The sequence below is a fragment of the Lepisma saccharinum genome, chromosome 30, assembly GCF_977018435.1.
Source record: "Lepisma saccharinum chromosome 30, izLepSacc3.1, whole genome shotgun sequence".
Lineage (NCBI taxonomy): Eukaryota > Metazoa > Arthropoda > Insecta > Zygentoma > Lepismatidae > Lepisma > Lepisma saccharinum.
In genome coordinates, this window is record NC_139258.1 from 1,206,972 (window position 1) to 1,232,612 (window position 25,641).

General features: G+C 41.4%; 1 protein-coding gene across 4 annotated transcripts in view; it reads left to right on the forward strand.

Annotated features, from left to right (window-relative positions):
• The window catches only part of LOC145981899 (oxysterol-binding protein-related protein 9), a 340,511-nt gene that overhangs the window by 63,380 nt on the left and 251,490 nt on the right, over positions 1–25,641 (forward strand). For 3 of the 4 annotated variants that reach the window (XM_083115391.1, XM_083115393.1, XM_083115392.1), the window contains exon 4: positions 13,291–13,368. In XM_083115391.1, coding sequence (XP_082971517.1) covers positions 13,291–13,368 — 78 coding nt within the window. Of the gene's footprint in view, positions 1–3,818; positions 3,860–13,290; positions 13,369–25,641 lie in introns of those variants that run through there. The other variant, XM_083115394.1, reaches the window with a different exon arrangement.

Here is a 25,641-nt window from a genome sequence, read left to right on the forward strand (position 1 = left end):
AAGTTGACGTGGTGGAGTGGGCAAGTCAAGTATCGCAACAATTGGTCTGTGGTGTTCGTACGGTGATACGGCCAATTTGTGCAGTGTGCCAGTGTTAAACAAAAACAATACTTTGCAGTTCCAGCTCCCTATTACACAGATGGCTGCGTATACGACCCAGCAGCTAGCAGACATGCATCTCATGTATGGGGAGGCACGTGGTAATAGCCGTGAGGCAAGGCGTCTTTATGGAGAACGCTTTCCACGTTTACCGTCTCACACCTTCTTTCAGGTAGTGGACAGTCGACTGCGTGAAACAGGGTCAGTGTTACCACCGCGACAAGAAGTTGGAAGACCCCGAAGTGTACGCACACATCAGTTTGCAGAAGATGTGTTAACAGCGGTCGCAGAACATCCTGGCACCAGTACGCGAGTGCTCGCTCGGGCACGAAACACGTCTCATGTGAATGTTTGGCGAGTGTTGTCAGATGAAGGAATGCACCCTTTTAAACTGCAGAAAGTACAAGAACTGTTACCTCGTGACTTTCGCCCTCGTATGGAGTTTTGCCAATGGTTGTTGCATCAGCTGGACACAAACCCTCACTTCGGGGCAAACGTATTGTGGACAGATGAAGCCATTTTCACCAGGATGGATGTCTTCAATAGTAGAAACAGTCATGTATGGGACTTTGACAACCCACATGCACTTTTTGTGGCCCATCACCAGCACAGGTTTTCAGTGAATGTGTGGTGCGGGATAGTACATGATCATTTAATTGGACCATACATTCTCCCTGTTCGCCTGAATGGTCGCACGTATCATGCATTTCTTAGTGAGGTTCTGCCTGAACTGTTGGAGACCGTACCTTTGGCACTGCGGCAAGAAATGTGGTACCAACACGATGGTGCACCAGCTCATTTCGATCGTAATGTACGACATTTCCTGCATGACGTGTTTCGCAATAGGTTCATTGGTAGGGATGAGCCTGTGCCTTGGCCACCGAGGTCGCCAGATCTCAACCCTCTCGATTTTTTCTTCTGGGGAGAAATGAAAACCCTCGTATACGACACACCTGTCACATCAGCTGAGGACCTCGTTGCTCGCATCAACGTCGCCGCCGCGACGGTAGCAGATACACCTGGCTTGTTTGCTCGTACTCGACAATCCTTGATTCGTCGCTGTCATCTCTGCGTAGAAGTAAACGGCAGACATTTTGAAAACCGTCTGTGATTATTGCCCTCGGCAAATACCAGTGAGAACACTTTTGGTATTGCTCCCCACCCCCTTTGTGTGGTGAAAGTGACATCTTCAGTTGGTGTACAGTGACACGGACTGTCTGTGCGTAAGATATTGTAGCATTTGTTGTTTGTTGTGTGTGTGTGTGGGGGGGTGATATTACGCAGTTGTCGCGTGTAAAAATACACGTTGTCGCAATCATCTGATATTGTGTTTTTCTTTCCCTCCTCCTGTCTCTCGTATGCCACATGACATGATTCGTTCATTCCTCGCGTGTAACTGGGGTATGCAACCGTGCTCAACTTTTCGGATTTTGTGTTCGGTGGTCATGTTTTGATGTTTGAGGTCGGGATGTGTTGTCTTGAACGCATTTCTCATTGTCACGGTCCTTCTTGCTGCGTTACATACCTTTTCCATGCATTGTTGTTGCTGGAAATCCCCAATTCCTTTGAGGACTCCATTGCGCATGCGTGCAGTGAACTTTTCATAGTGACTTCCGGACTGAGCACATACGATTCCTTTATGATTCCCTTGGAACCGCCTCTCTATCTGTGATAGTATTAGTCCCAGTTAGGTGTGATGTTCACTTTGTCACCTTTTGCGAGGCTCCTATCTCGGAAACGAAGCCTCAGTCGTAAAAATGGAACTTAGACTTTTTGCTTGTTTTCGTGTGAGGAATCACCTCCCAAGCGTTGTAAACGACCTTTAGAAACACCCTGTATATAGGGTATAGGTTGGTATTATCGTGATATAGGTAATATTGTGATAGTTTTTATTGACGTATCACAAGAGAACCTCGCGTGCGAGAAACTGCCTGTCGTTCGTACGTGTTTCTTAAAGGTCCTGTCAGTAAGTGAGCAAAATGGCGCCAGGCAGAAAAACACGTTGACGTGTATACATTAATACAAAACTATCACGATAATACCAACCTAACCCTATAATAATAATATAGAAGATTGTGATCTCTGTATATTATATAAAATTTAAATCAGTTACTTTGTTTGATTGATTTAGCTTATTTTACGTCGCATTTCTGCCACTTCCGGCCGATCGTGTCTCCGATGGCGTAGTGGTAACATCATCGACTTTGTAACCAAGGGGTCCCGAGTCCCCAGGCACATTTCATAGTGGATCTCACTTTAAACTGTAGGTCCAGTCCCGATTAGACTATCTGTGCATGAAAGGTTATTATACCACTTATACAGAGCATTCCCTGACATTCGCTACGAGACTCGGCGGCAAGCGGCCCGGCGTCAGCGCTTGTCTTTCCCGGTGACCGGGGTCCGCGACAGTCGGTAGAGTTGGCTAATAAAATTACAGTTTTCATATTGTGTACTAACCTTGACTACAGAAGGTGTTGAAAATGATGTCCCTCTGCTGCAACACATTCCTGGCATCTCCGAAGGATATTGTCATTTACACGTGCAAGTTTTTATACTGTAATTCTCCCGATTTCTCGTACAATACTCTCTCTTAATGGTGTGCGGGTTGTCTTTGTATCCGTTATATTTTTAGATTTCCCCATTTTTCTTTTCACTTTTATTGAGAATTGACCCTGTTACTCTAAACTTTTTAACGAGGTTTAATATAGTGGTCCTATGTGGAACGGGAACATCACGAAATTCGTTGCAAAACGTCGTCGCACTTCTCCACAATTCCTCTTTCCAAAGTAACACTCGACAAGATAAATCCTTTGTTGTAATGTAAACTTTTGTGGTGCCATATTAAGCCACAATCGTCAACACACGGACACAACACAACATATCTTCCCAGGGAAGATTATGCTGGCGTCAGTCTGCAACGTCAAGAGAAAGGGAAAGACTGTCGCGGACCCCGTTCACCTGGAAAGACAAGCGCTGACGCCGGGCCGCTTGCCGCCGAGTCTCGTAGCGAATGTCAGGAAGTGCTCTCTATTATCATATACTTATTTATTTATTTGAACAATTATAGTGTTCCATATTTTCGGATAAACATGAAGTATGTCAACGCTAAAGTACATTGTAAATGTACACAAAAGAAAGTATAGTTACTAAAAACAAAAACATTAAAATAATAATACAAGTATGATTGAAGGAGTAACTTAAAATGTCAGACGTAAAATATCCAATACTAAAATTGCCTACATGAACAAAAAATTTCAAATATTACAATGTACAAATAATATATTTACACTTAATGTTTCAGATCTGAACCACCACGGACAAAACAGGACTTAACATTAAAAAATAAAGTGTTTAATATTATCCATTCTATAAACATTTGCCGGAGCGATGTCGCGCCACTAAAAATTTGCAAAATTTCTCGCGACTATATCTCCCGAAAATTCAATGCCGAAAGAGAGTCACGTGTTCGCAAATTTTCAGCTGATCGATCTCGTTATGGATTTCAGCCTCATCCACGTTTTTCCTTTATCGAATCTAGACAATAATATCTTTCCCCAAAATAGCTGATCGAGTGTTGTAACTGATGGCTTGTCGTGCCGCGAGCGAAGGGCGCTCGACGGGAGAACCAGGATGTGCGTGAGCTCCAACGTTTAACCTCGCGTGACCTGGATTGGTGGCAAAATCGATGCTGAGGGTCTCTCGGCCAGAGCAGCGGCGGACGCGCTACGAAATGGGTCGTGGGAATTCCAAAAAGACTAAGGTAAGGAGTGTCGAGATGTGTCGCCGCGGTACCAAGTCGTAAGTGCCTTTCCTTGCACTCGCTTTGCTTAACTCTCGTTTTCGCACTCTGCACCTGTTGCCTGGGCAAGGTCTCTCGCTGTTGCTAAAGCTTAACGCCCACTGAAACGCGTTTCCGGCGTCCCACTGGGCGATAACCTGCAGATTTCTGGCACGGAAATTCCGCGCGTTTCCCTGTAGTGGGCGTTAAACCATTTGATTCCAGTAGAAGCAGACACAGAAGTTCTGTTGCCGCGTCTCTGTGGGCGTTAAGCTTAAAACGTGGCGGAGTGGTCAGTGCCACGCGCTTCGAACCCCAAGGTCCCAGGTTCGAACCCTAGGTAAGGTATGGGTGCATCATTGTGTTCGTTCATTCAGCAGTTCGTCTTTCGAAGTTTGACGTCGCCGCCTTGTAATCAATGGGCCCCGGGTTCGAGGCACATTGCACAGTGGTTCGAATTCCAGTTTAAACTGTAGGTCCAATCCCGATTAGCCTATCTGCTTAAAGTGGACTTAAAAAAACAATTCGTCACCGAAGTTCCGGAGTGCGAGTCCTAGCGTGGGCATGGGTGTCATTTGCGAGTGTCGTTTCATCAATACATCTCGAGCCTTCCCGATGGCGCAGTGGTAGCTTTGTCGCCTTGTAATGAAGGGGCCCCGGGTTCGATACGGCGCATTGCACAGTGATTCGGATCCCACTTTTAAACTGTAGGTCCAGTCCAGATGAGCCTTACTGTCCATAAAGTGGACTTAACCACCAAATCAATCAATTACATCTCACCATGACATCCTCGCGATTAGCCCAAAGTGGAAGAAAAGGAGAAATGTTCCCTAACATGCTATTTTACTGAGACTTTTTTTTGCTTCTATTATAGTGTACTTTCACCTGTCATTTTTCGCTATTACTTATGAGACACCCTGTATTTATGATGCATAAGTAAAGCATGTGGGGTCATTGCAGTACATTATCGCGTTACAACGGATTAGATTGAGCCAACCCCCGTGTCGGAGTGGTTAGCACAGCGCGCTACGATGTCAGGAATCTCGGGTTCGAATCCCGGCATTGGCATTCTTTGAGTGTCCCTTCATCAATTTCATTTATCACTCATCGTCGCGATTAGCTAAACGTGGCACAGAAGCGAAGTAAAATAAACCAAATTAGTCAATAAAACTTTCACCTCTTTCTGTGGGTACCCTTTTGTTTTGAACAGAAGATTTGTGTACAGTCACCGGCACTAAAAATGGGACACCTACATCCTGAAATACTGTGTGTTGCCTAACTCTTAAGGCGATAAGTGTATCTTAATAGCAAATTTTCTATGACAAATTCCACCACGGCCGTGGAATTAGGCAACACTAACAACCCCATACAGCACTAATCTCCAAGGGATATCCATTGGATAACTACAATGTCTAGAACAGATCCATGGATATTGTGATGTGATATTATGGATATCCATTATACTGCTTTCATTTCCAAACTGCGCTTCAAGGTCACGGGATCGTCTCCCCACGCAGTCGCCTGTTCCCCTCCAAACACAACCAACACACGCCTTCTGCCTGTTCATTGGGCGCTGCACGGGGAATGCATAGGAGTGGAAGTGAGGAAGAGGGAAGCGCGGAGCTGGGTGGATGTCTTTGAACCGCACATTCGAACTGAAAAATATAGATATCCAATTCTGCATATCCATTGGACGTCCAAAACACGTCCAATTCTGGATGTTCAGAACATATCTAGATCTTGTCCAAATTAGGATATCCAAAACACAACTAGATCTTGTCCAAAATAGGATATCCAAAACACATCCAATTCTGGATATCCCCTGGATATCACATATGCGGACAAATGGATATCCAGGGGATATCCAAAGGATGTGTATTGGATATTGCTGGATATCTATTGGATATCCAGAACTTCCGAAACATATCCAATGGATATATTTTGGACATTTGTGTGCTGTGTGTGACGCCTTGCAGGGAAACTAGTATTTCTTGGTGACTGTCTGTTTCATATTCATTTTAAAAACGAAAGCCTCAGTATATCCCTTTCCTCTATATTATATTGACTAGTGATTGATAAAGACCCATCCGTTATGCAATAGTAATATTGCGTGTGCATAGATAAGTAGTTTTCGTGTCATCTGATTTTCTCACAGCAGAAAGACTCTTTTTCACATCGAACCTTGAGGTGGAATTTTGCTGTTGTGAAACCTAGGCTAGTTGTCGGCAAGAGAAAGAGGATTCTTTGGTACTAAGTGCTAGTTGGAACCTCACGCTATGTAGTATGGAGAAGGGGCAGTATAGATATGTGAAGTATGGGAGGAAAATTACGTCCAAACGATCTGCGCATGTCAGTATCTGAGCGGTAAAGTGTAAACAATGTTAAACGAGGAAACAATTGAAGAGCAGTGTTCGGCTGCGGGATGCAGTGGAACGAACCACTTTTAGGTCTTTCCATGGAAAATACCGTGCGTGTTAACATGTAAGTCTCTTTATCCGAAAACTAGTTATCTTTTCAAGATCCGAAGAAATACATTCTTGACGAGTTTTCTGTGTTATTGTGGGAATCGATTTGCAATATTTCCATTGAAATTTGGTGGTGTATAAATGAAATTTCGAATAAACGTACGATACATTTACCAGCACAGTTCAAAATGTTAATTTTGAGTTCTTCAAGAATATAAACACATCTGGCCAGGGGTCCCGGGTGCGTATCCCGACCCGGGCAATAAAATAAACCAAATTAATCAATTCAGGGGCATAAGGTTATAAGTAGGGCTCGGATAGTTACGCACTTAAATATGCACTTTAAAAACTAGTTTAATTTATAAATGCTGTATATTACAAATCATGAAAGATTACATGCCGGGCAATGAATATGCATTATTCTGAATGCTCATTCGCTACACATTTTTTTTCAATTAATATGGTTCTGCGTTAAATGAAACACAATACATTACAGATCAAGATCATGATTGCGTTTGATAACAAATTTTCGAACTAGAAACTCCTTCTGTTTTGAGCTAGAATAGTATTACATTCAGAAAACACACGTTCCACTGCGCAAGATAAAAGTGAATTGTATTTTAGGGCAACAAAGTCGGACACATCAAGTTCCAGACATTCGAAACCTTTCATTGCAGTTGAAATTAAAAGGAAAAGAAAAGGCACGGCTCACTTTCATGTTTGCTAACACGTACAAAACTGCACAGGCTTACTACTATTGTTAGCAGTGGCGGATTAAGCTTCCTCGCCGCCCCTAGGCACAAACTTAATGTGCGCCCTTCTCAAAAGAAAAATAGTAACTTCTTTGCAGTATTTTTACAGGTTAATATAAAAATTAGTGAACATACTGAAATAAAAAACAAAGGATAAAAATCAATAACCTCAAAATCCTCCACTAAACCCACAATATTTTCGACATTTTGCGTTTCACAGAGTTCACTCGATGTAGCCGCTTCCACTTCAATTATTGAACTGCTTTCGGAAATCACTTGTTCCTTTCGCCTAAAAAACGTGTCCACTGTACCAAGCTTTTTCTGTAAGGTTACTTCTCTTTCACGCTTTTTGTTTGCAAGTTTACGATAAGTCGCCCCACTTAACTTTGTTCGCTTCATGCTGCCTGCTGCATAAAAAAAACCACCAAACGCAAACGCACTAGCAACAAACTGAATGCACCAGCCTGAGAATACAGTAAGACAAAAACTAGTTGCTGTCCACGCGAAAGCTGCACTCACTCACTCACTTGTCAGCAGTGTTTATGTGTTTATTATTTTTTTTTTTTAAGACTGGCATTGTTACAGATGTGAGTTTCAAACAATCAGTCTTCTTTCCTGCCTGGCCATTAACAAACTCTTAGTGGAAGATCGAGGTGTATGTATTTACAAAAACAAATCAACAAAGGCTGCATTGTCATTGTAAGCAATAAAAGCCACAGCAAGGGTTAAACACAAATTGATTGGCGCCTGAAGGAGGCACGTGCCTAGTGGGTCTATTTGGTAATCCGCCACTGATTGTTATATGTACTGAACCTTTTTCTTAACAGTTTGTCTGCTTGAGTCACCTTGTATTAATGCGAAAATCACGTGTACACCCACCCCCCGCCTTCCGAACCGATTCTACAGGCATAAGATAAAGATGTTGGTGTTCCATTTCAACTCCATCGCCGCGATCACCCACAGGTAGGTAGACAAAACTGTAAATAATAACGATAACCTCCCATTTGTGTGTGAAGATATATAGAATTGGTAGCGAACTACAAAGTTTTGTCCCCCCAAAAAATTCCCACCTGTGGCCACCCCTGGTGTAAAGTACTATTTCCTACAAAATTTTTGGAAGCATTTACATAGCATGCGGGCCTTAGTCTTGAGGAGACCCGATAGGTGGAGTCGAATTCTCGCTGCATTTTGTAAGATTTCTTGGCTCGGTGACGCATCCGAGATTGCACCGCTGAGAAGAGCACCTTTATTGTGGAAAATGAAATAATCACCTGCTATTTCTAGTATCGCAGTCAGAAGGGTGTGGCCCATTGGAGATCGTACTGCCTACTATTTTTTAAAAGAGAACAGTGAGAACAATTTCCTCCAGGTGCTGTTAGAAGTGAACTAATTTGGCGAAGCACTTCGTCGCGCATTTCTTCGTGTTACGATATCCTTGTTAATTCCCGCCATGGGAACTGTATACGAAGGTCATATTGATTAACTTCTACGTAACAGTAGACCGTCACCAAGAACAATTCCTCCCGGCAACGAAGAGATGCTAGCTTGGAAAGAAACGGTGCGAGAACATAAATTAGGGCAAGTGCTTCAGCCAATGAGGTTTTTACCTGGCTGGCCTCTTGGAAGGAGTGTTTAGCGCAACACGCTAGGAAGCCAGGGTCCTAGGTTCGAATCCTGTGTAAGGCATTTGAATGTCTGTCCAACATGATAACCCGTGAAGTAGAAAAGACACGTAAAATCAGGTGTAGAAAAATACAGGACTCCCTTCGGTATGGTGCCTGAAAATTTTCACCTGGCTTCCGAATTTTCAAATCCAGTTCTAATTGTTGTTAATAGTTTAAGTGAAGGAAATTTCCGTTACTTTTTTCTTTAATAACGAGTATCATGTTTGTGAGTTTTCTGTACCACGTGTATTATTAAATCAGAAAAAACCAAACATGTCATTATAAATTTTTGCACAGTTGCTAAGCGAATTTTAAAATCTGCAATGATATAGTAGAGTTGACCATGTATTAGAATGTATTGCATAGTTTTTCATTTACCATTTGAGCCTTCTTTAGGAAGGCTATTCTGGCGCAAGAATTAATTACATTTAATCCAATCTTATATTAATTAACAAATCTCTTAGGGTAACATTTCAAAATGTGTAGCATTATCTTGGTTGGATTATTGGTTTTCTTAGTCCTTATTTGCATAAGAAGAGGATGACTGGTTCCTGGAGAAAAATGGCCTGGCACCTGCATTTTTAGTTTGTCTACCCTTGCGTAAAAAGAAAAACTATATGTGAATAAGAGAGAAATTGTTCCTATTTCCCTTATAATGCCCAGCAACAATGGAACCATCTACATTCCTATTTGTTGGTGAGCACTTTTCGTAAACGAACTCTAAAATCTTAAGGAAATTAAGACTATGGGCAAGCATCTATAACCACATGATGTGGCGAAACCAATATGCATTTCTAAACCCCATTTGGTTGGAAAATTTCTTTTTTCTTGACATTAGATATTTCTAAGTAGTATGTCGTATCTAATAGAAATAATAACCCCTTGCCTCTGGCATCATAGCATGCTGTGCTAATCACTCCGGCACGGAAGTAGGCACTCCACAAGATAAGTAAGTTTGCAGAGGCATACTGATTTCAAGTTTTCTTGGATTCTACCGCGTTTATCGCTAATGTTCCGTTTCAGTTGCTTTTCAATGTTCATAGGGGTGTAAGAGGTGACTATTTATGAAGATATCTGAACGTCAGCCTCGTTTCCACGTGGTACACCCTGGACTGCATTGTTGCGGACTAGCAAGGCTTTGGCAACTACGGTCGGTGTAATTCTCTGTTGGGTCTGTGTTTGTGATTGTCATAAATTTCGTCTTATCACTAGGGCCCGGGACTTTGTGTCCTATAAAACTGTAAAATATGTATGTAATTATGTCATATAAATTGGAAAATATGTCATGAAAAATTACAAATATGTCAGAAAAATACAGAAATATTCCCAGTAAATCCAAAAATATGTACGACAGTACTCTGGAATTTCTCCCATACCCGATAGAGTAGAGTAGGGGCTGTAATGTACCGAATGTTATTTTTACTTTTGACTGATTGTTGTGAAAAGCGAAAAAGGCAAAGAAATGAGAACGAAACGTCTTTACTTCCCGTGCAACAATGAGAGAGAACATTTTGCCTCAATAATGCTTGCATGGCTATCAATTGTCGGCGGGATAAAAAAGTGGTATATTATTGTTCTTTACGAAGAAAACACGGCACCTTTCTTCCTCCGTAACTTCGACAATATGAACTATCCGTTGTGCTAAAGCTACGAAGAAAAAAATATGAAATAACCGATTAAGTGCGAGAGAATTACGAAATTATACAGAAATATGTCTTATTACAACAAAATTGAAGAAATATGTTGTAAAAACGCGAAATTTGTGAAATATGTCAAAATATGATTTGTCAAGTTTGTCTATTTCGGCTGATTTTCATCAGATATGTAAAGATCTCACCCCAATAATAGATCCGAAGGCAAATGAAAAATATGTTATAACATAAACTCCCGGGCCCTACTTATCACAATTCATCTTCATCTTCGCGATTTAGCCAAAAGTGGCAGAAAAGTGAAGTAAAATATGTGAAATGAATGTTCATTAATCATTACATACGTTCACACACTAGTATTTAATGAAAGGTTGAAACTCGAACATAAAATTATTATTATTATTTATATTATATATTTATTATATATTATTTATATATATAGCGGTGGCTCAGTCGGTAACACGTCTGACTACCATGCTAAAGGTCCCGGGTTCGATCCCCGGCCGGTTCAAATCCGGGAACTTTTCTAACGTTGGAAGCGGCCCCGGCGCCCACCCAGCGTCGAATAACATGGGTACCTGCGGGGTGGGGTAAAGGCGGTCAGGGGCGTGGTGCTGATCACATCACACCCACACACGACCGGATCAAGAAAGTGTGGGGCGTTACCCCCACACCCCTATACGCCTTCATGGCGTGGTGCTAAGCACAGGGGGCCACTTTACCTTTTTTATATTATTTATATAATAATAATAATTATTATTATTATTATTAAAATGGATAGACACATTTGTAGCTAAGCTCAAGTTTTGTGTATGTACATCTGATTGTAAGTTTTTGGAAACTGCGCAATGATTCAGTATTAGTTTTGCATAACGTACTGAAGGGGCACAGGGGACGAGGTCCTCCAACCACCTCTCACCTCGCACTCAAATACACCTTCTCTCCCAGCTTAGTTCCCGTAGCCTGCAGTTCTTGTTTGCAGTTTTAGCTGGGAGCGGTCGTGCCCCTCGAGAGGATAAGGATGTACTGAGGATTTATTCACAATGTCATATTCCCAATTCAAGAAAACAGTTATGAATACATTGACTAGAAAATTAGATGGAAATATGTTATGAAACTCTACAATATTGTTATTCTATGTATTGTATAAGAAATTGTACTATTCTATTACAATGTGAACTCTGTAAATTGGTGTAAACCTGTTGAGTTCAATATAATAAATAAAGAAATAAATAAATCCAATGAGAAGAGGTTCAGTAACCTTGGTTCCTAATATTAAACCCAAGGTGTGTTTCTATTCAGACATGAAAACTTGAGGCGATATCCTTGATGATAATAAATGATATACATGACATAGAATTAAAATTATAAAATACAAGAATAACAAAGAAAAATCATAAAAATAAGGATAAGATATAGTAGAGTAAAATAAGAAAGAAAGAGAGAATATACTTATATGTTTTAAGGCCCTTACACCAGGAATTTTCTGAAACCAGCAGGTTAACTTGTGTACAATACAATTATTGATGTAGATGAATTTCACAATGTACATTGAGTAAGAAGTATTTATGTGAGAATCGCTTTTAGATGAAGCGAGATTACTTTAGTGATACAGTCCTTAGACCAGTTGTTCCCAAAATAAAAGGGGAATGTTTTTAAGAGCAGGACATCCGAAAAATGGATGTTCCTTAGTTCTTCTTCTTACCGCAGAATTGGAACAGGAGCTGGGACCTGGCATTTTCTTCTTTGTCTTGTATCCGAGATGAGATGATCCCAGTTACTTTCTTCTCATATTGTGTAAAATCCTTGGTCACTCCACATTCAATGGGTATTCAGTCCTCCTCAGTATCTTCTTATGGCTTCTTCTTCTTTCACTAAATATACTCACTCAACACTGTATCCTTTACACTGTATCCTCATCCCTTATAACTAGGGACATTGAATTTTCGCGATTCGCGAAATGTGAAAAAAATATGCAATTTTGAACATTCTGCACGTAACTACACCCCCAGTGATGAAATATGCATGAGTTTTATTCGCGAAGTAATGCGAAATGTGATGTTTTCCACGAAATGAACGCTTTTTCGCGAAATAACCGTGAAATATCATCAAATTAAGTAGAAAACACGCAAAAACCGGCAATCGAGGTTGCACGGCAAACTGTCGATTTGTAACAAAACGTTTGCCTAAAGTTTCCTACCACTTGCAGCTGAAGAACGTTTTATCTTCGATCACATCAGGAAGACGCTGCAAATTGGGATTTCCCTTAAACATAAACTCAGTTCGAAAACTTCGCTCCCTGTCAAGCTGCATTCCTTTCTCCCCCCGAATGTCTACTCAACTTCCAGTTTCATTGAACTCGCTAGCTGTAGCAGCGATAAGATTAGTCTGATCCCGCACATCAAGGGAAACAATGGTGTCATTTGTGTTCAGTCACGAATGAATTTTGTTTATCATCATGTGATTTTCAGCATGTGTGTGTGTATATGCAGTAGTGATTATTTTATTTGTTGGACAGCAAGGATATCCTTTAAATACATACAATGAATAAATCACTTGAGATATGCAATTTAGAAATGAAGTGATTTTGTGTTGATGTTTTATTTTTGGTTGGACAGCTAAGTACTTGTGTATGTGTACAGTATATAAAAATGAAGTAGTTTATCAATTTATAGCTCTTTTGTATGTTGTTTCCTCTCATAATGAAAAAGTTTGTGCCAATTATTTTTTTTTCACCGCTGGTATATACCGCTGATCTAACATTTTATTTACCGCTCTCCTCAGTTTTTATTTACCATAAATTTGTCTCCCTACTTATAACGTACTGAAATGGAACACATGTTTTGTGGTATGTGACTGATTCCAGTTTTCTTATTCCCACAGATGCTGGAGAGCAGGATGGAGAAGATGAGCAGTGATGAAGAGAGAATGAGATGTCGACTCATCAGAGACCGAGCGAATGTAAGTACTACCATTTACTCCAACTCCTCTGACTCATGCTCTCAATATTGGTGATTGTAAGCTAGGCACGTATCCAAGGGGAAAGGTTCCGGTTTACGCTAGATAAAATGACGTTTTTTGGTTTCTTCTGGTGTGAAATAAAATGATGTGGCGATAAATTTAAGGAGATAAATAATTATCGAGGGAAGACGGAGAATGTTCTGTAACCCTGTTATTGCGAATAGCACGTATGCAAGGTGGGGATCAGGTGGCTGGAGGACATCCCCCCCCCAAGGAAATTTTTCAGTTTAAAGTAGATAAAATTAGGTTTTTGTCTACCTGAATAATGTGATGATAATTTAAGGAGATAAATAATTATCCAGGCAAGACTGAGAATGTTATATAATCCTGTTATTGTTAGTTGCACATGTGCAAGGTGGGATTCAGGACGCTGGACGATCAGTGGCGACGATTTAGGGGATAGTTGCTCCCCAGCTTTTTGCCTCCACACTTTGGGCTCTTAATGCTAAGACTTGTCTACCAAGAGAAAGTTAACTTTCCTTGCATCTCCCCCCCCCCCTCCATTTGAAACCCAATTGCCACCACTGGCCGTAAACATATAATTGTAAGGTTCTATCTATACCCCTTAAAAATGGTGTTTAGTCGCCCCTCCCCCCGAAACGAATTCCTGGATACGTGCCTGTTGTAAGCTGTGCATAGTATGCGTCCTATTTATTTATAAACACTACATACACTAGGCGTTTTGATATAGGGGAAACCGGGGTGTTGCCGAACACTTTAACTTTGATGGTGAATTTTGGAATTAAGCCCCTATCACACGGAACTGGATTTCTAGTAGGAATGCCCTAGTTGGCGCCGAACTAACTTTCTAGGTAGCAATCATGGTCGCCTGGCTGACTGCTTGACTGGTTTGGAGGAATAGGACATGTTCTAATTGCTACTTGCTTTCCTCGACTAGATTCTGTGGAACAGCCAATCAGAGCAAAGTTCGGCTATGTGAAGATAATCTGTGAGTGTGCAAAGTAGCGTTTTTTTGTCTGTGGTTTCCGAGTGCATACAGCACGAAAGGCATGTCTGGTACCGTCTATGGTGACTGAGTGCACGGTGTTTACAATTGAAAAAGCTAAAATATTCTTCCACAAGTGTATAGTAAACGTTGTAAAGTATGTATTTTATCAGCGCCATTCTTCTCTACCTAAAACCATTTAATACGACGCGATATTCCTCTCGGTTGAATAGTTATCGCATTTTAAAAGTGTGAAGTGATACGTTGTTTACATTTCGCCCGGCCGCCATTATGGGAACAAAAGACTATCGACAAGTACGGTGAAACAAGTACCGTGTGAGGCGAAAACTAGCAAATGGGTAGCCAGTCCAGCGTCAACTAGAGCATTCCTACTGGATATCCAGTTCCGTGTGATTCAGGCTTTATTTGAAATCATTTTAGACACTTCAAAATCAACTCGCTAACAATGTTCCAAAACTATTTTGTTTTACACAAGAAACAACGAAAAAGACATACATTGTAGCTGTCATATTCGGCATTGCCGTGATATTTCGGACTAATGCCGAATGTCATCTTCGCCATTATTTTTATGAAAAATAGTTACTTTTAAGTCAAATGAAATCGAAAGGAAGGAATTTAGGCCTTTTTTTTAAAGTACATTTTTACCAAACCTACATAATCACATTGAAGGTGAAGCATTACACATTCAGTTTCTCAGGCCGGAAATGTGCTCTTGTCTATATCCTGAGCAAAAGTGACACAAATATGTTTTGATTTTCTTTCATATGAACTGCAGTCTTTTATGGGTCCTGTTCTTAAGCAAGTAAAGCAGAGAACCTGGTGTCGTCATTTCCATGGAGTATATATCTTGTACACCCCTCTCTCTCTTCTTCTCTCTCTCCTTTCTTCTTCTTTTAGTGTCTATCCTCTCTTTCTTCTCTCCTCTACTTTTCCTCTTCTCCTTTCGAGAGAGAGAGAGAGGCGGGGGAGGGGGTGTCTTCCGCCCTGGCCCCATCAGGGATGGGGGTGTCTCTCTCTCTCTCTCTCTCTCTCTCTCTCTCTCTCTCTCTCTCTCTCTCTCTCTCTCTCTCCCTCCCCCTCCCTTTAGCCAACCCCCGAAGAAAGAAAAGGAGAAGCCAGGGGAATGAGGGCCCCCGCTTCCTTCCCCTACCCCCGTCCCCGCCCCCTAGTTTCTTCCTTCTTCTTCCCCTCCTCTCCTCTCTCTCTCGCCCCCCTCCTGCACCACCTCTTTCTTTTTCTTTCTTTCTCTCTTTCCTTCTTTCTTTAGGAGGAGAGAAGAAAGCGTGAAAGAAAAGGAAGTGGAGAAGAAGAAAGAAAGAGGGAGGGGGTGGAGGATGAAAAGGGGGAAGAAGGGGGAATCGAGAGAGAGGGAGAGAGAGAGAGAGAGAGATGGCAAGGCCCCCTTCTTCTTCCCTCCCCAGATAGAGAGAGAGAGTGAGAGAAAAACAAATATATCTCTCTCTCTCTCTCTCTCTCTCTCTCTCTCTCACCCTCTCTCTCCCCCTCCCCCTTATTTTCTTTCTCCTTCCTTTCTCTCTCTCTCTTCCCTCTCTCTTTCTTCTCCCCCTATCCATCTCAGCCCCCGGGGAGGAGAGAAAGGTGGTGTGGGATGAGAGAAGAGAGATAATTTCTCTCTCTCTCTCTCTCTCTCTCTCTCTCTCTCTCTCTCTCTAGAGAGAGAGAGAGAGAGAGAGAGAGAGAGAGAAGGACGAGAGATAGAGATGGGGTGTGTGCCAAATTATAATTCACTTATTTATCTGATGCATAATGCATTTATTGTTTTTATAATCATCTAAAAAATATAATTACGTGAAAATGTGCACTGCTGCCGGAAGGCGCCCGTTGATTCTTATCGCACGTAGAACTTTACCCCTTGTCATAATTAACCTTGTGTGTTAAGAATGCACATTACTAGCTTCCACACACTTGGTGATTATTTACGCATTCCTACGATAACCGCTGAACTTCAGATAAATAAGGGCCGTCCCCCGTGGCGGAGTGGTTAGCACATCGCGCTACGATGCAAGGGGTCCCGAGTTCGAATTCTGGCCTGGGCATGGATGTTTGTGAGTGTCCATTCATCAATTTAATCATATCATCACTCATCCCCAACTTAGCAAATTAGTCAAAAGTGGCACAAGAAGCGAAGTAAAATAAAGCTGATCAATTAAATAAGGCAATACACAATCTTATTCGTCACGTAGTGGGAATCATTGTGAAGGATGGCTCAAAAAGTCACTTAACACCCCCGGTACAAGGCCACTGCAGCGTGCAACATGGAAATGGTGATGACCAATCGTTATCAGGCCAAGGGGGAACCACATTGACGCCACCCGCGCGGTCGGCGGACATCTTGAATTCAACTTCAGAATTTTGAATGGGAAGGGGGTGATATGATATATCAAATCGGGCTAGAATTTCACGAGAAATGCAATGGTGAAGGTTTTTTCAATGGAAGCGTCACACTGTAATTGTTCGCGACAACCATTCATAATGCACAGCTCTTCGTGGATGTGTCCGATTAAAATCGTGTGCCATGGCATGCGAACATCTCTCCCTAGACATCACTTTGATCTCGATGCATTACCGATGCGCTAAACAAATTTTAAGGCATTTTTCTAACACCTCGAAAAGGAGCAAATTAATACAAGAATTCAGTCATAACGTTTTACTGGTTAAAGATACGTCGGAAAAACCTACACCATTGCATTTCTCGTGAAATTCTAGCCTGATTTGATATATCATATCACCCCCTTCCCATTCAAAATTCTGAATTTGAATTCAAGATGGCTGCCGACCGCGCGGGTGGCGTCAATGTGGTTCCCCCTTGGCCTGGCACTTTTTGAGTCACCCTGTATAATCCAGCGAGGGAAGACAAAAGTAGCTGGATAGGTATATTCCAAACGCTAGAGGGGAAGCAGGTAGAAGCACCAGTCAAACTACACTGTGATATTTCGTTTACATAGATGTGCTTGTTTTTATTTTCATTCTGAACCCTTCCATAATTTGAAACCGATTTGTACTTACTTCATTGATGTTTCCACACCAAACGATTTTGACGGAACCATGCCATTCTGCAACACCAGAGCCTTTTTTAATGGGTCAACTTTAAGCCAAAAATTTCGTAGAGAGGGGGATACTATCATGGCGGCGAGCATACCCTTCATATTTCTAGTTGTAACAACTATTTTGAAGATTGTGAGTCATTTCATCACGCACGATTGTAATTTTTAACCCTGCAGTGCTACTTTGGGGTCCCGAGGACCCCGGCTGATATTTGTTTTGTGACTGCCACCAGATGGTTTTGCTCTGCAGACTACCCATCTCTGTAGTTTCCTGACATCTGATGAGGAGTTTAGAAAAGTCATTAGTTTTGCAGGAAAGCCAGTCGTGTTAACACTGTTGAGTAAGTGGGGTCCTGTGGACCCCAAAGTACTGTTTATGTAACTTTTTTGTGGACGTGTCCAGTGTGCAAGTTGTGCTCAAAATGTTTGTTCAAAGTGTCTTGAAAGTGATCAGGATTAATTTTCTTGCAAATCTATTCAGTTTTATAAACATATGTTTGAAAAAAAAATCATTAAAGCAGTGGCCATATACATTATAGCTGCATTTTTTATTTGGGGGCCTCAGGACCTCTAAATACCATTTACGTTTTTTTAGATGTAGTGCTGAAGGTTTAAGTTTACTAAGAAGTATATAACTCTACAAATTACACTCCGCAAGTGAGTACAAATAATTTCTTCACAAAAATGAAAACTTAGGAAGCTCTAATGTGCATCTCCGCCCCAGGACTATGCACGGCTTCCAACAAAAGCTCATAGTTTTCGGTCTGTAATTAGGTGTCTATGATTTCTGCCGTCACCCCTATTTTGACACTGAACAAGTCCAGTTGGCGCATGCGCACTTCTGTCCATGGTTTCGGCTAAGGCAGCCGAACTGTAATACAGCGTGTCCCGCTTATACGTATAATAAAAGAAAAAATCACAACTTTTTTATTTACCAATATGTTTTGTCCAAACTTTGTACAAACATGGAACAACTCAGAATTTTTTTTTTTACAAATCAAGAAAACTATAGATCGACCACAAGGAAAAAAAACCTTGGGACGAAAAGTCCCCGCGCAACTTTCCCTTCTTTCCTTCAGCTGGGGCCATAAGGAAGCATGGTCAACTCTCCCCCGCCCCTCCTCGCGGGAGTACGGTGCACAGGAGTCGCGAGTCTGCGCAGGTTGTTTTGCTTGTAGTTCCACTATAGCGCACTTCCACATGTGAACCGTTAGTGGCACAGCAAATGCCTAACAGGTTGTCAGCCTCAAGCCACACGTTTTGAAGCATGTGCGGGGTAATTTTGCTTACTGCAACCACAATGCTTTCACGCAAGTCTTGCAAATCTCTAAGCGGTGTACAGTAAACTTTGTCCTTAACACACCTACACAACAAAAAATCACACTCAGTGAGGTCTGGTGACCGTGGGGGCCATTCAATAAAATTCGAACCTCTTCCTATCCATTTTCCATTAAAATGCTCGTCCAGGAAGTCTCTAACGAGAATTGAGAAATGAACCGGTTTCGCGTAACTGTTTTTCCCATTTCTTTATTGAAATGTACGATGGAACTACTTCTTTAGCACCCCAACCATAACGTGCACGAAATCGTCTCTGCACAAGTGTCACAGACTTCACTTCAGACAACGTTAAAACACAAAACACCTTTTCTTGTGGCGACCACATGACGAATGGCTACTGATAATATAACTTTTCATGACATTCTGGCTACTGGGCATGCGCAACTACCACTGAAAGTGTTGCTAAAAAAAATTCTGAGTCATTCTTTAAAATGAAACAACAATCACATCATTCTGACAGTTTGTTTAGAAGTTATGACTTTTTCTTTTATTATACATATAAGCGGGACACGCTGTAGTAGAAACCAGGTAAAGGAAGGATCACATGTGTTGTATACTGTGTACTGTGGTCGGAATACTTTTTATGCCTGAGGTGTTTGAGTCTATAGGAGTGTCGAAGCGACCGTACAGTGAGTCCATGTGTGTACAGGGTAAGGCAAAAGTCAGGTTACATAGGGCATATTGGCCGTTTGTTGAATTGCCACCACGGTCGCCAGACCAAACACCCCTGGATTTTTACTCGTGGATACACGTAAAGGCCATCGTGCACGCTAAGAAAGGGATCACAGGGCCGTCTCTTACACTAGCAGACGTCTTACGCAGCTGGGAGCGTCCTGCATTCAAATAGTTGATGCGCATATAAGGTACCTTTGACCATCACATATCAAATGTGTGTGTGTGTGGCTACCATCTACAGAGCATTTCCTGACCTTCGCTACGAGACTCGGCGGCAAGCGGCCCGGCATCAGCGCTTGTCTTTCCCAGTGAACGGGTCCGCGACAGTCGCTTATATTAAACCTCGTAAAAAAAATTTAGAGTAACAGAAAAGTGGAAAGAAAAATGAGGAAATAAAGTATACAACGACAATCCGCACACCATCCGTGAGTTAAAAGAAAGTATTGTACGAATAATCGGGAGAATTAAAGTAGACGAAGTTGCACGTGTAAATGCCAATTTCCTTCGGAGATGCCAGGAATGTGTTGCAGCAGAGGGACATAATTTTCAACACCTTCTGTAGTCAAGGTTAGTACACAATATGAAAACTGTAATTTTAATAGCGGACTCTACCGACTGTCGCGGACCCGTTCACCGGGAAAAACAAGCGCTGATGCCGGGCAGCTTGCCGCCGAGTCTCGTAGCGAATGCCAGGGAATGCGCTGTATTTAGAAATGTAGCATCGCTCCGCTGTCAGAACATCTGTAACTGAAGTAATTCTTTTAGGAAGGGATTCGATGAGTTTTTTCTTTATTCCTGAGGCATGTTGGTCATACAGATCACGCTGGTGTTTTAGATTTCCCAGTAATAGACTTCGTCCAAAGATGTTCTGTGGGATTGAAGTCTGGCGACATAGAAGGCCAGTGGCATATTTAGTCATCTCTTCCAGAAAGCACATTACGGTGAGCCCTGCTTCACTATTTGAAGAAAGGATACATTGTAGCCTGAGCTACATTCACCTGCAATGGAGCGCCAAAATACCATAGAAAATAAACCTGCCCCCTCATGGTTCACGAACAGTACGTTTTTGTCAGTGTTGCTACCTCTCTTGCCGAGCACGTTGAGCGGTCATCACAATTTCGCTCCAGAGAGGTTCCAGATTCAGGTCGTGCTCTTTGCCTGGTCCTTTTTTTTGGTCATGCAATTTCATGTAATCGTGACATTCTTATCGTCACGATTAGTCTAGAGTGGAAGAAAAACGACGTGAAATAGGAAAACGAAACAAGGAAGAAATGTTTTTGAGCACGAATCAAAGGTTGCATATCATTGCTTGTCCCGTTGCCTTTTCCAGCAGGGTTGTAAAGGTCCACAAATTGTAAATACATTCAATTCCGGTCCAGGGGAGAAAATCAGCAAGCATAAATGGTTTCAGGAAAGTAAAGAAGCTTTTTATCTGTAAAGTACTTCAATTCGGTCCAGGAACCTTTTTCCCGGATCAATTTAAATACGAGGGTCAATATTTATATTTTGAGCCTTGGCAACACTGATTGAGGTTAGGCGCGATTTGTCGTTTGCACGGAATCGTCTCGCATTATTGACCATAACGTACTTCAAATGTTTTGTCAATAGCTTGATTTGTGTTGTTTATGTTGCCTTGGAGATTGCGCGACAACAATAAAATGGAATTAACTCGTGAACATTTTCGTGCGATGATTTTTTTACGATTTTCGACGTGGATTATCAAGACAAGAGTGCATCGATCAACTTACTTCCACATTTGGCGATGAAGCCACTGTGAAACGCTGGTATAACGAATTTAATCGTGGCCGCCATTCGCTCACCGACGAGATTCGCGAAGGTCGTCCAAAATCAGTTGTTGTTCAAGAAAACATTGATGCTGTGCAAAACCTAATACTGCAAGATCGTCATGTGACATACTGTGAGATTGAGGCAACCGTAGGCATTAGTTCCACCAGCATATATAAAATATTACATGATCATTTAGCTGTGAGAAAGGTATGTTCTCGTTGGATCCCACACAATTTGACAAAAACTCAAAAGGACGCTCGCGTCAATTGGTGCAAACAAATGCTCAATAAATACAATCGTGGTGCTTCAAAAGACGTATATAAGATTGTAACAGGTGACGAATCATGGATATATGCATATGAGCCGGAACGTAAACAGCAGTCGACCGTATGGGTGTTTCAAGATGAACCCAATCCAACAAAAGTTGTTGGCGCTCGAAGCACATCGAAACAAATGGTCGCCTGTTTTTTCGGGAAAACTGGTCACGTGGCAACTGTGCCTTTAGAGGAACGTAGAACGGTCAACTCTGAATGGTACACAACAATTTGTTTGCCAGAGGTCTTAGGTCAAATACGGAAAACAAACAAACGCCGTCGGATCATTCTTCATCAAGACAATGCCAGCTGTCACACGTCTCGTCTAACAACCGACTTTACGAACAGTCAAAAAATCGAATTGATGGGTCATCCGCCGTACAGTCCTGATTTGGCACCCAATGACTTCTTCTTGTTCCCGAACGTCAAGAATAAATTGCGTGGACAACGATTTTCGTCGGCGGAAGACGCCGTTGATGCGTTCAAAAACCATATTATGGAGGTGTCTCAAGAAGATTGGAAAAACTGCTTTGACAAATGGTTCGAACGAATGCAAAAGTGTATTGACCATATAGGAGAATACTTCGAAAAACAATAAAGCAGTTTTCAATGCCAAATTCCTGTTTTTTCATTGTTAGGCTCAAAATATAAATAGTGACCCTCGTACGGTCCAGGAACCTTTTTTCAATGACACAATATGCAACTTGGACCTAATATAAATTGTGCGAGAAGCCAGGTTCAGGTCCTGCAGGGAAACCCAATAATACCCTTTACAATGTTTGGTTTCCTGGACCTTAACAACCCTGTTTTTCAGCTTGTCATGTGCTTTTTCAGAATAAATTTAAAGTAATAATAATAGTGTATTAGTTTTTCTGAAGTCTCAACGTTTACACATTGTGTGAGGTATCTAGGAAATCTTCGGGAAGTCTTTACCGCTAAGTATCACGCCCCTGGAAACTTCGTAGTAAATAAAATATATGTTTTTTTATTCCCATTCTACTTCGTAAGACAACACAACCTTCGGTCGCTGTTAAACAGTAAGAGCTCAAGCTACGCTGTTTGTTTACTGCCTCCGCTGGCTTTTGTTGACGCACGGTTGTAACTCTTCGTTATCCCAATGTACCGTATATGTGTGGCGTTTCTTCTATCGAGTGCGAGTATCTCAGGAGTGAAAGTGTTCTCAGATTAAGAGCGCTTCGAAGCATGTTATGTGGTACACCAGTTAATGAGTAGGATGTTTCCTGGAGTTCTCGTGTTTGCTTCGCGTGTGGCACACTATGGGTATAGTATTCTCCTTATTTCTTCTCGTTGTATTGCTTTTCTACCTTCATGGGTTAATAGTTTTGATTAAATGGTACCAGTTTCATAGATCGGAGGCACATTAAAATCGGAGATTTTGTGTTTCGCATGGTTCGTACTTACCAATTGTGTATTGCGGAACATAGTTCAAGGTGCCATTATGCCTTTTTATTCGAAAACAAACCCTTTTTCTACTAAAATAACCCATTTTTCTAAGTAACGTAACGGTGCGATATCGCTTCTTTTGTTTTCGAATATCAGTGTTTCCAACCTTCTTCACCGAAAAATACCTACTATCGTGTTCGTCACGTGTGCAAATTGTACATTATTCACGGGTAGCTGACGGATAGCCCCACGAACCATTCACGGATAGCCCCACGAACCATTCCGATAAGGTTAGGTTAGGTTAGGTTTGGTTAGGTTAGGCAAGCATAGTTTAAAAAAAATGGGGTTGGAAACACTGACAGGGGGGTTAGGTCATCCAAAGTATGGAGCATCCGGTTCACGTAGGAAAGCAATGGCAATTGTGCGACGGTGAGATATTTCTATTGAAAAATACATGATTTCCCGGTCAAATAGATTCCACGATGAAAGAAAATACATCGACTAACGTTGGAAACCTTAGAGAAACTCATTTCCGTAAGTAGTTTATTCTGTAAAAATGAAGAAATTTGTCTCCGATGTATGAAACTGTTACCGGAGGAAACAAACAAGAAATATATTTACCTCGATTTCAGCCTATTATCCCCAGGATTTTTGTTCGAGTTTAAGTACCATGCATCTCAAGCTTGCGATGCGGCGAATGTTGTTTTTTTCCCCTCTCACGTCCCTTCTCTCACCGACGAGGGTTATTCTATACCGTGGCAACTAATCGAAGGAATCGGGTGTAAAACATGGTGACATTTTGGTCACTTCTGAAGCCTTAAGACAACAAAGCCGGCCCCTGTGGCGGAGTGGTTAGCACATCGTGCTACGACGCTAGGGGTCCCGGGTTCGAATCCTGGCCTGGATGTTTGTGAGTGTCCATTCATCATATCATCCATCATTCCCATCTTCGCAAATTAGCCAAAAGTGGCACAAGAAGCGAAGTAAAATAAAGCAAATTAAAATTAAGGCAACAAAGCAGTAACTTATCCACACCCCCAAAATTTCCTCAACAACCCCCTAACATTTTTCGCAAATGCCCAATTTTAGCGATTTTGGATCCAAATTTATACTTACAGCCCCAAATACTTCCCCTCCCTGAATACGAACGTACACCTCCCCCTGCCCCCAAATGGAAAATTCTGGATAAATCCCAACAACCAAGTCCGAATATGCGACGTAGAAATTTACACTTGGGAGAGGTATATTCTGATAACACACTGCTGCAATCCTCGGGTTCCCATAGGAATACTTAGCACATTTTTAAAGATGTTCTTCAGACACCAAGACATAACTGAAATATTCTTAAATATGCTAAACTTTTTAAAAATAAGAAATGCAAAATATTTATTTTTAACGAGTTTTTCTTTGTTTTCTCATTTCAAAATTTGTAGGATGTAAATATCACAAACCATGACATAAGAAAATATCGAAGGTTGGGAGGGAAGGAAGGTGCCAAAGCACAATCCTGCTTAGGGCGCCAAAGCATATAAAATTATAGATACTCGAATTTAGACTCCAATTAAAAATTAACCAGTAGACCTACAGAAGAACGAGTTACATCAAAATTTAGCTTATTCCATTCTGCGTTAATCTATGCTTACCAATTTTTTTTCGAGTATCCCTTATAATTTTTATCATCCTGAGAACATCGAGCTTTGCAAGCTGTCGCTCTCTTTGCAATTTTATAAATAAGAAACGTGTGGTTACGCCTTTGAATAAAAATCTGTATAAAATCATTTTCGGAATGTGAATTGACAATGAAAATTGATTTTAAGAGCAGATGGAAAGAGCTTCGTCACAAGACCAATGTTGTATTTGTACGACTAAGCAATACAAAGAAAAAGTTGTTTTTCAAAATTAAAAATGACGTTATTTTTTTTTAATTTTAAAAATCTGAAAATTACAATTGTGTTTAAAATTTTTCTGCCAACACCATACTAAAATTTTATCACGATCGCACCACCCGTTTCTTGTTCTCACGATGATAAAAAATATAAGGCATACTCGAATAAAACTTTGGTTAGCATAGAAAAAGCTAAATTTTGATGTAACTCGTTTTTATGTAGGTCTGGTTAATTTTTGATGTAACTCGTTTTTATGTAGGTCTGGTTAATTTTTAATTGGAGTCCAAACTCGAGTATCTATAATTTTTAATCCGATAGTACCGTGCGTCCAATTTCTTGCGAGGCCTAGAGATCGGGAGAAGTGTGGCGGGCGGCGCCAGCGGAGATACCGACATTTTCGACCAGTAACGTCCCGCTTAAGTTTACCCTCGAAAGCGTTTTACTTCGCTCAGAATGGTTTGGACGTTTCCAGTGTGCAACACTGCATCAAGATTACGTTGCAGACCAAACCGTTAAAGGTCAATGGTTTTCGTGAGCATTGTTTGCAATCTGAAAGCACCTTCCTTCGCGACTACAGGTGCCCTGGACAGAGCTGCGAATGGAGCGAGGAACAGACCTTGAACCAAGAGCGTGTTAATTTCGTACTGCGTATAAGAGTGTGGTTTTTGGTTACTTGCCGTGCTACTTCTTTGTGTAGTTGCAGTGTGTGTGTTGTATGTAAGTGAAGCGATTGAAATGCCAGCCACAAAGTTCACGTTAGAACAAATAATTTTTAT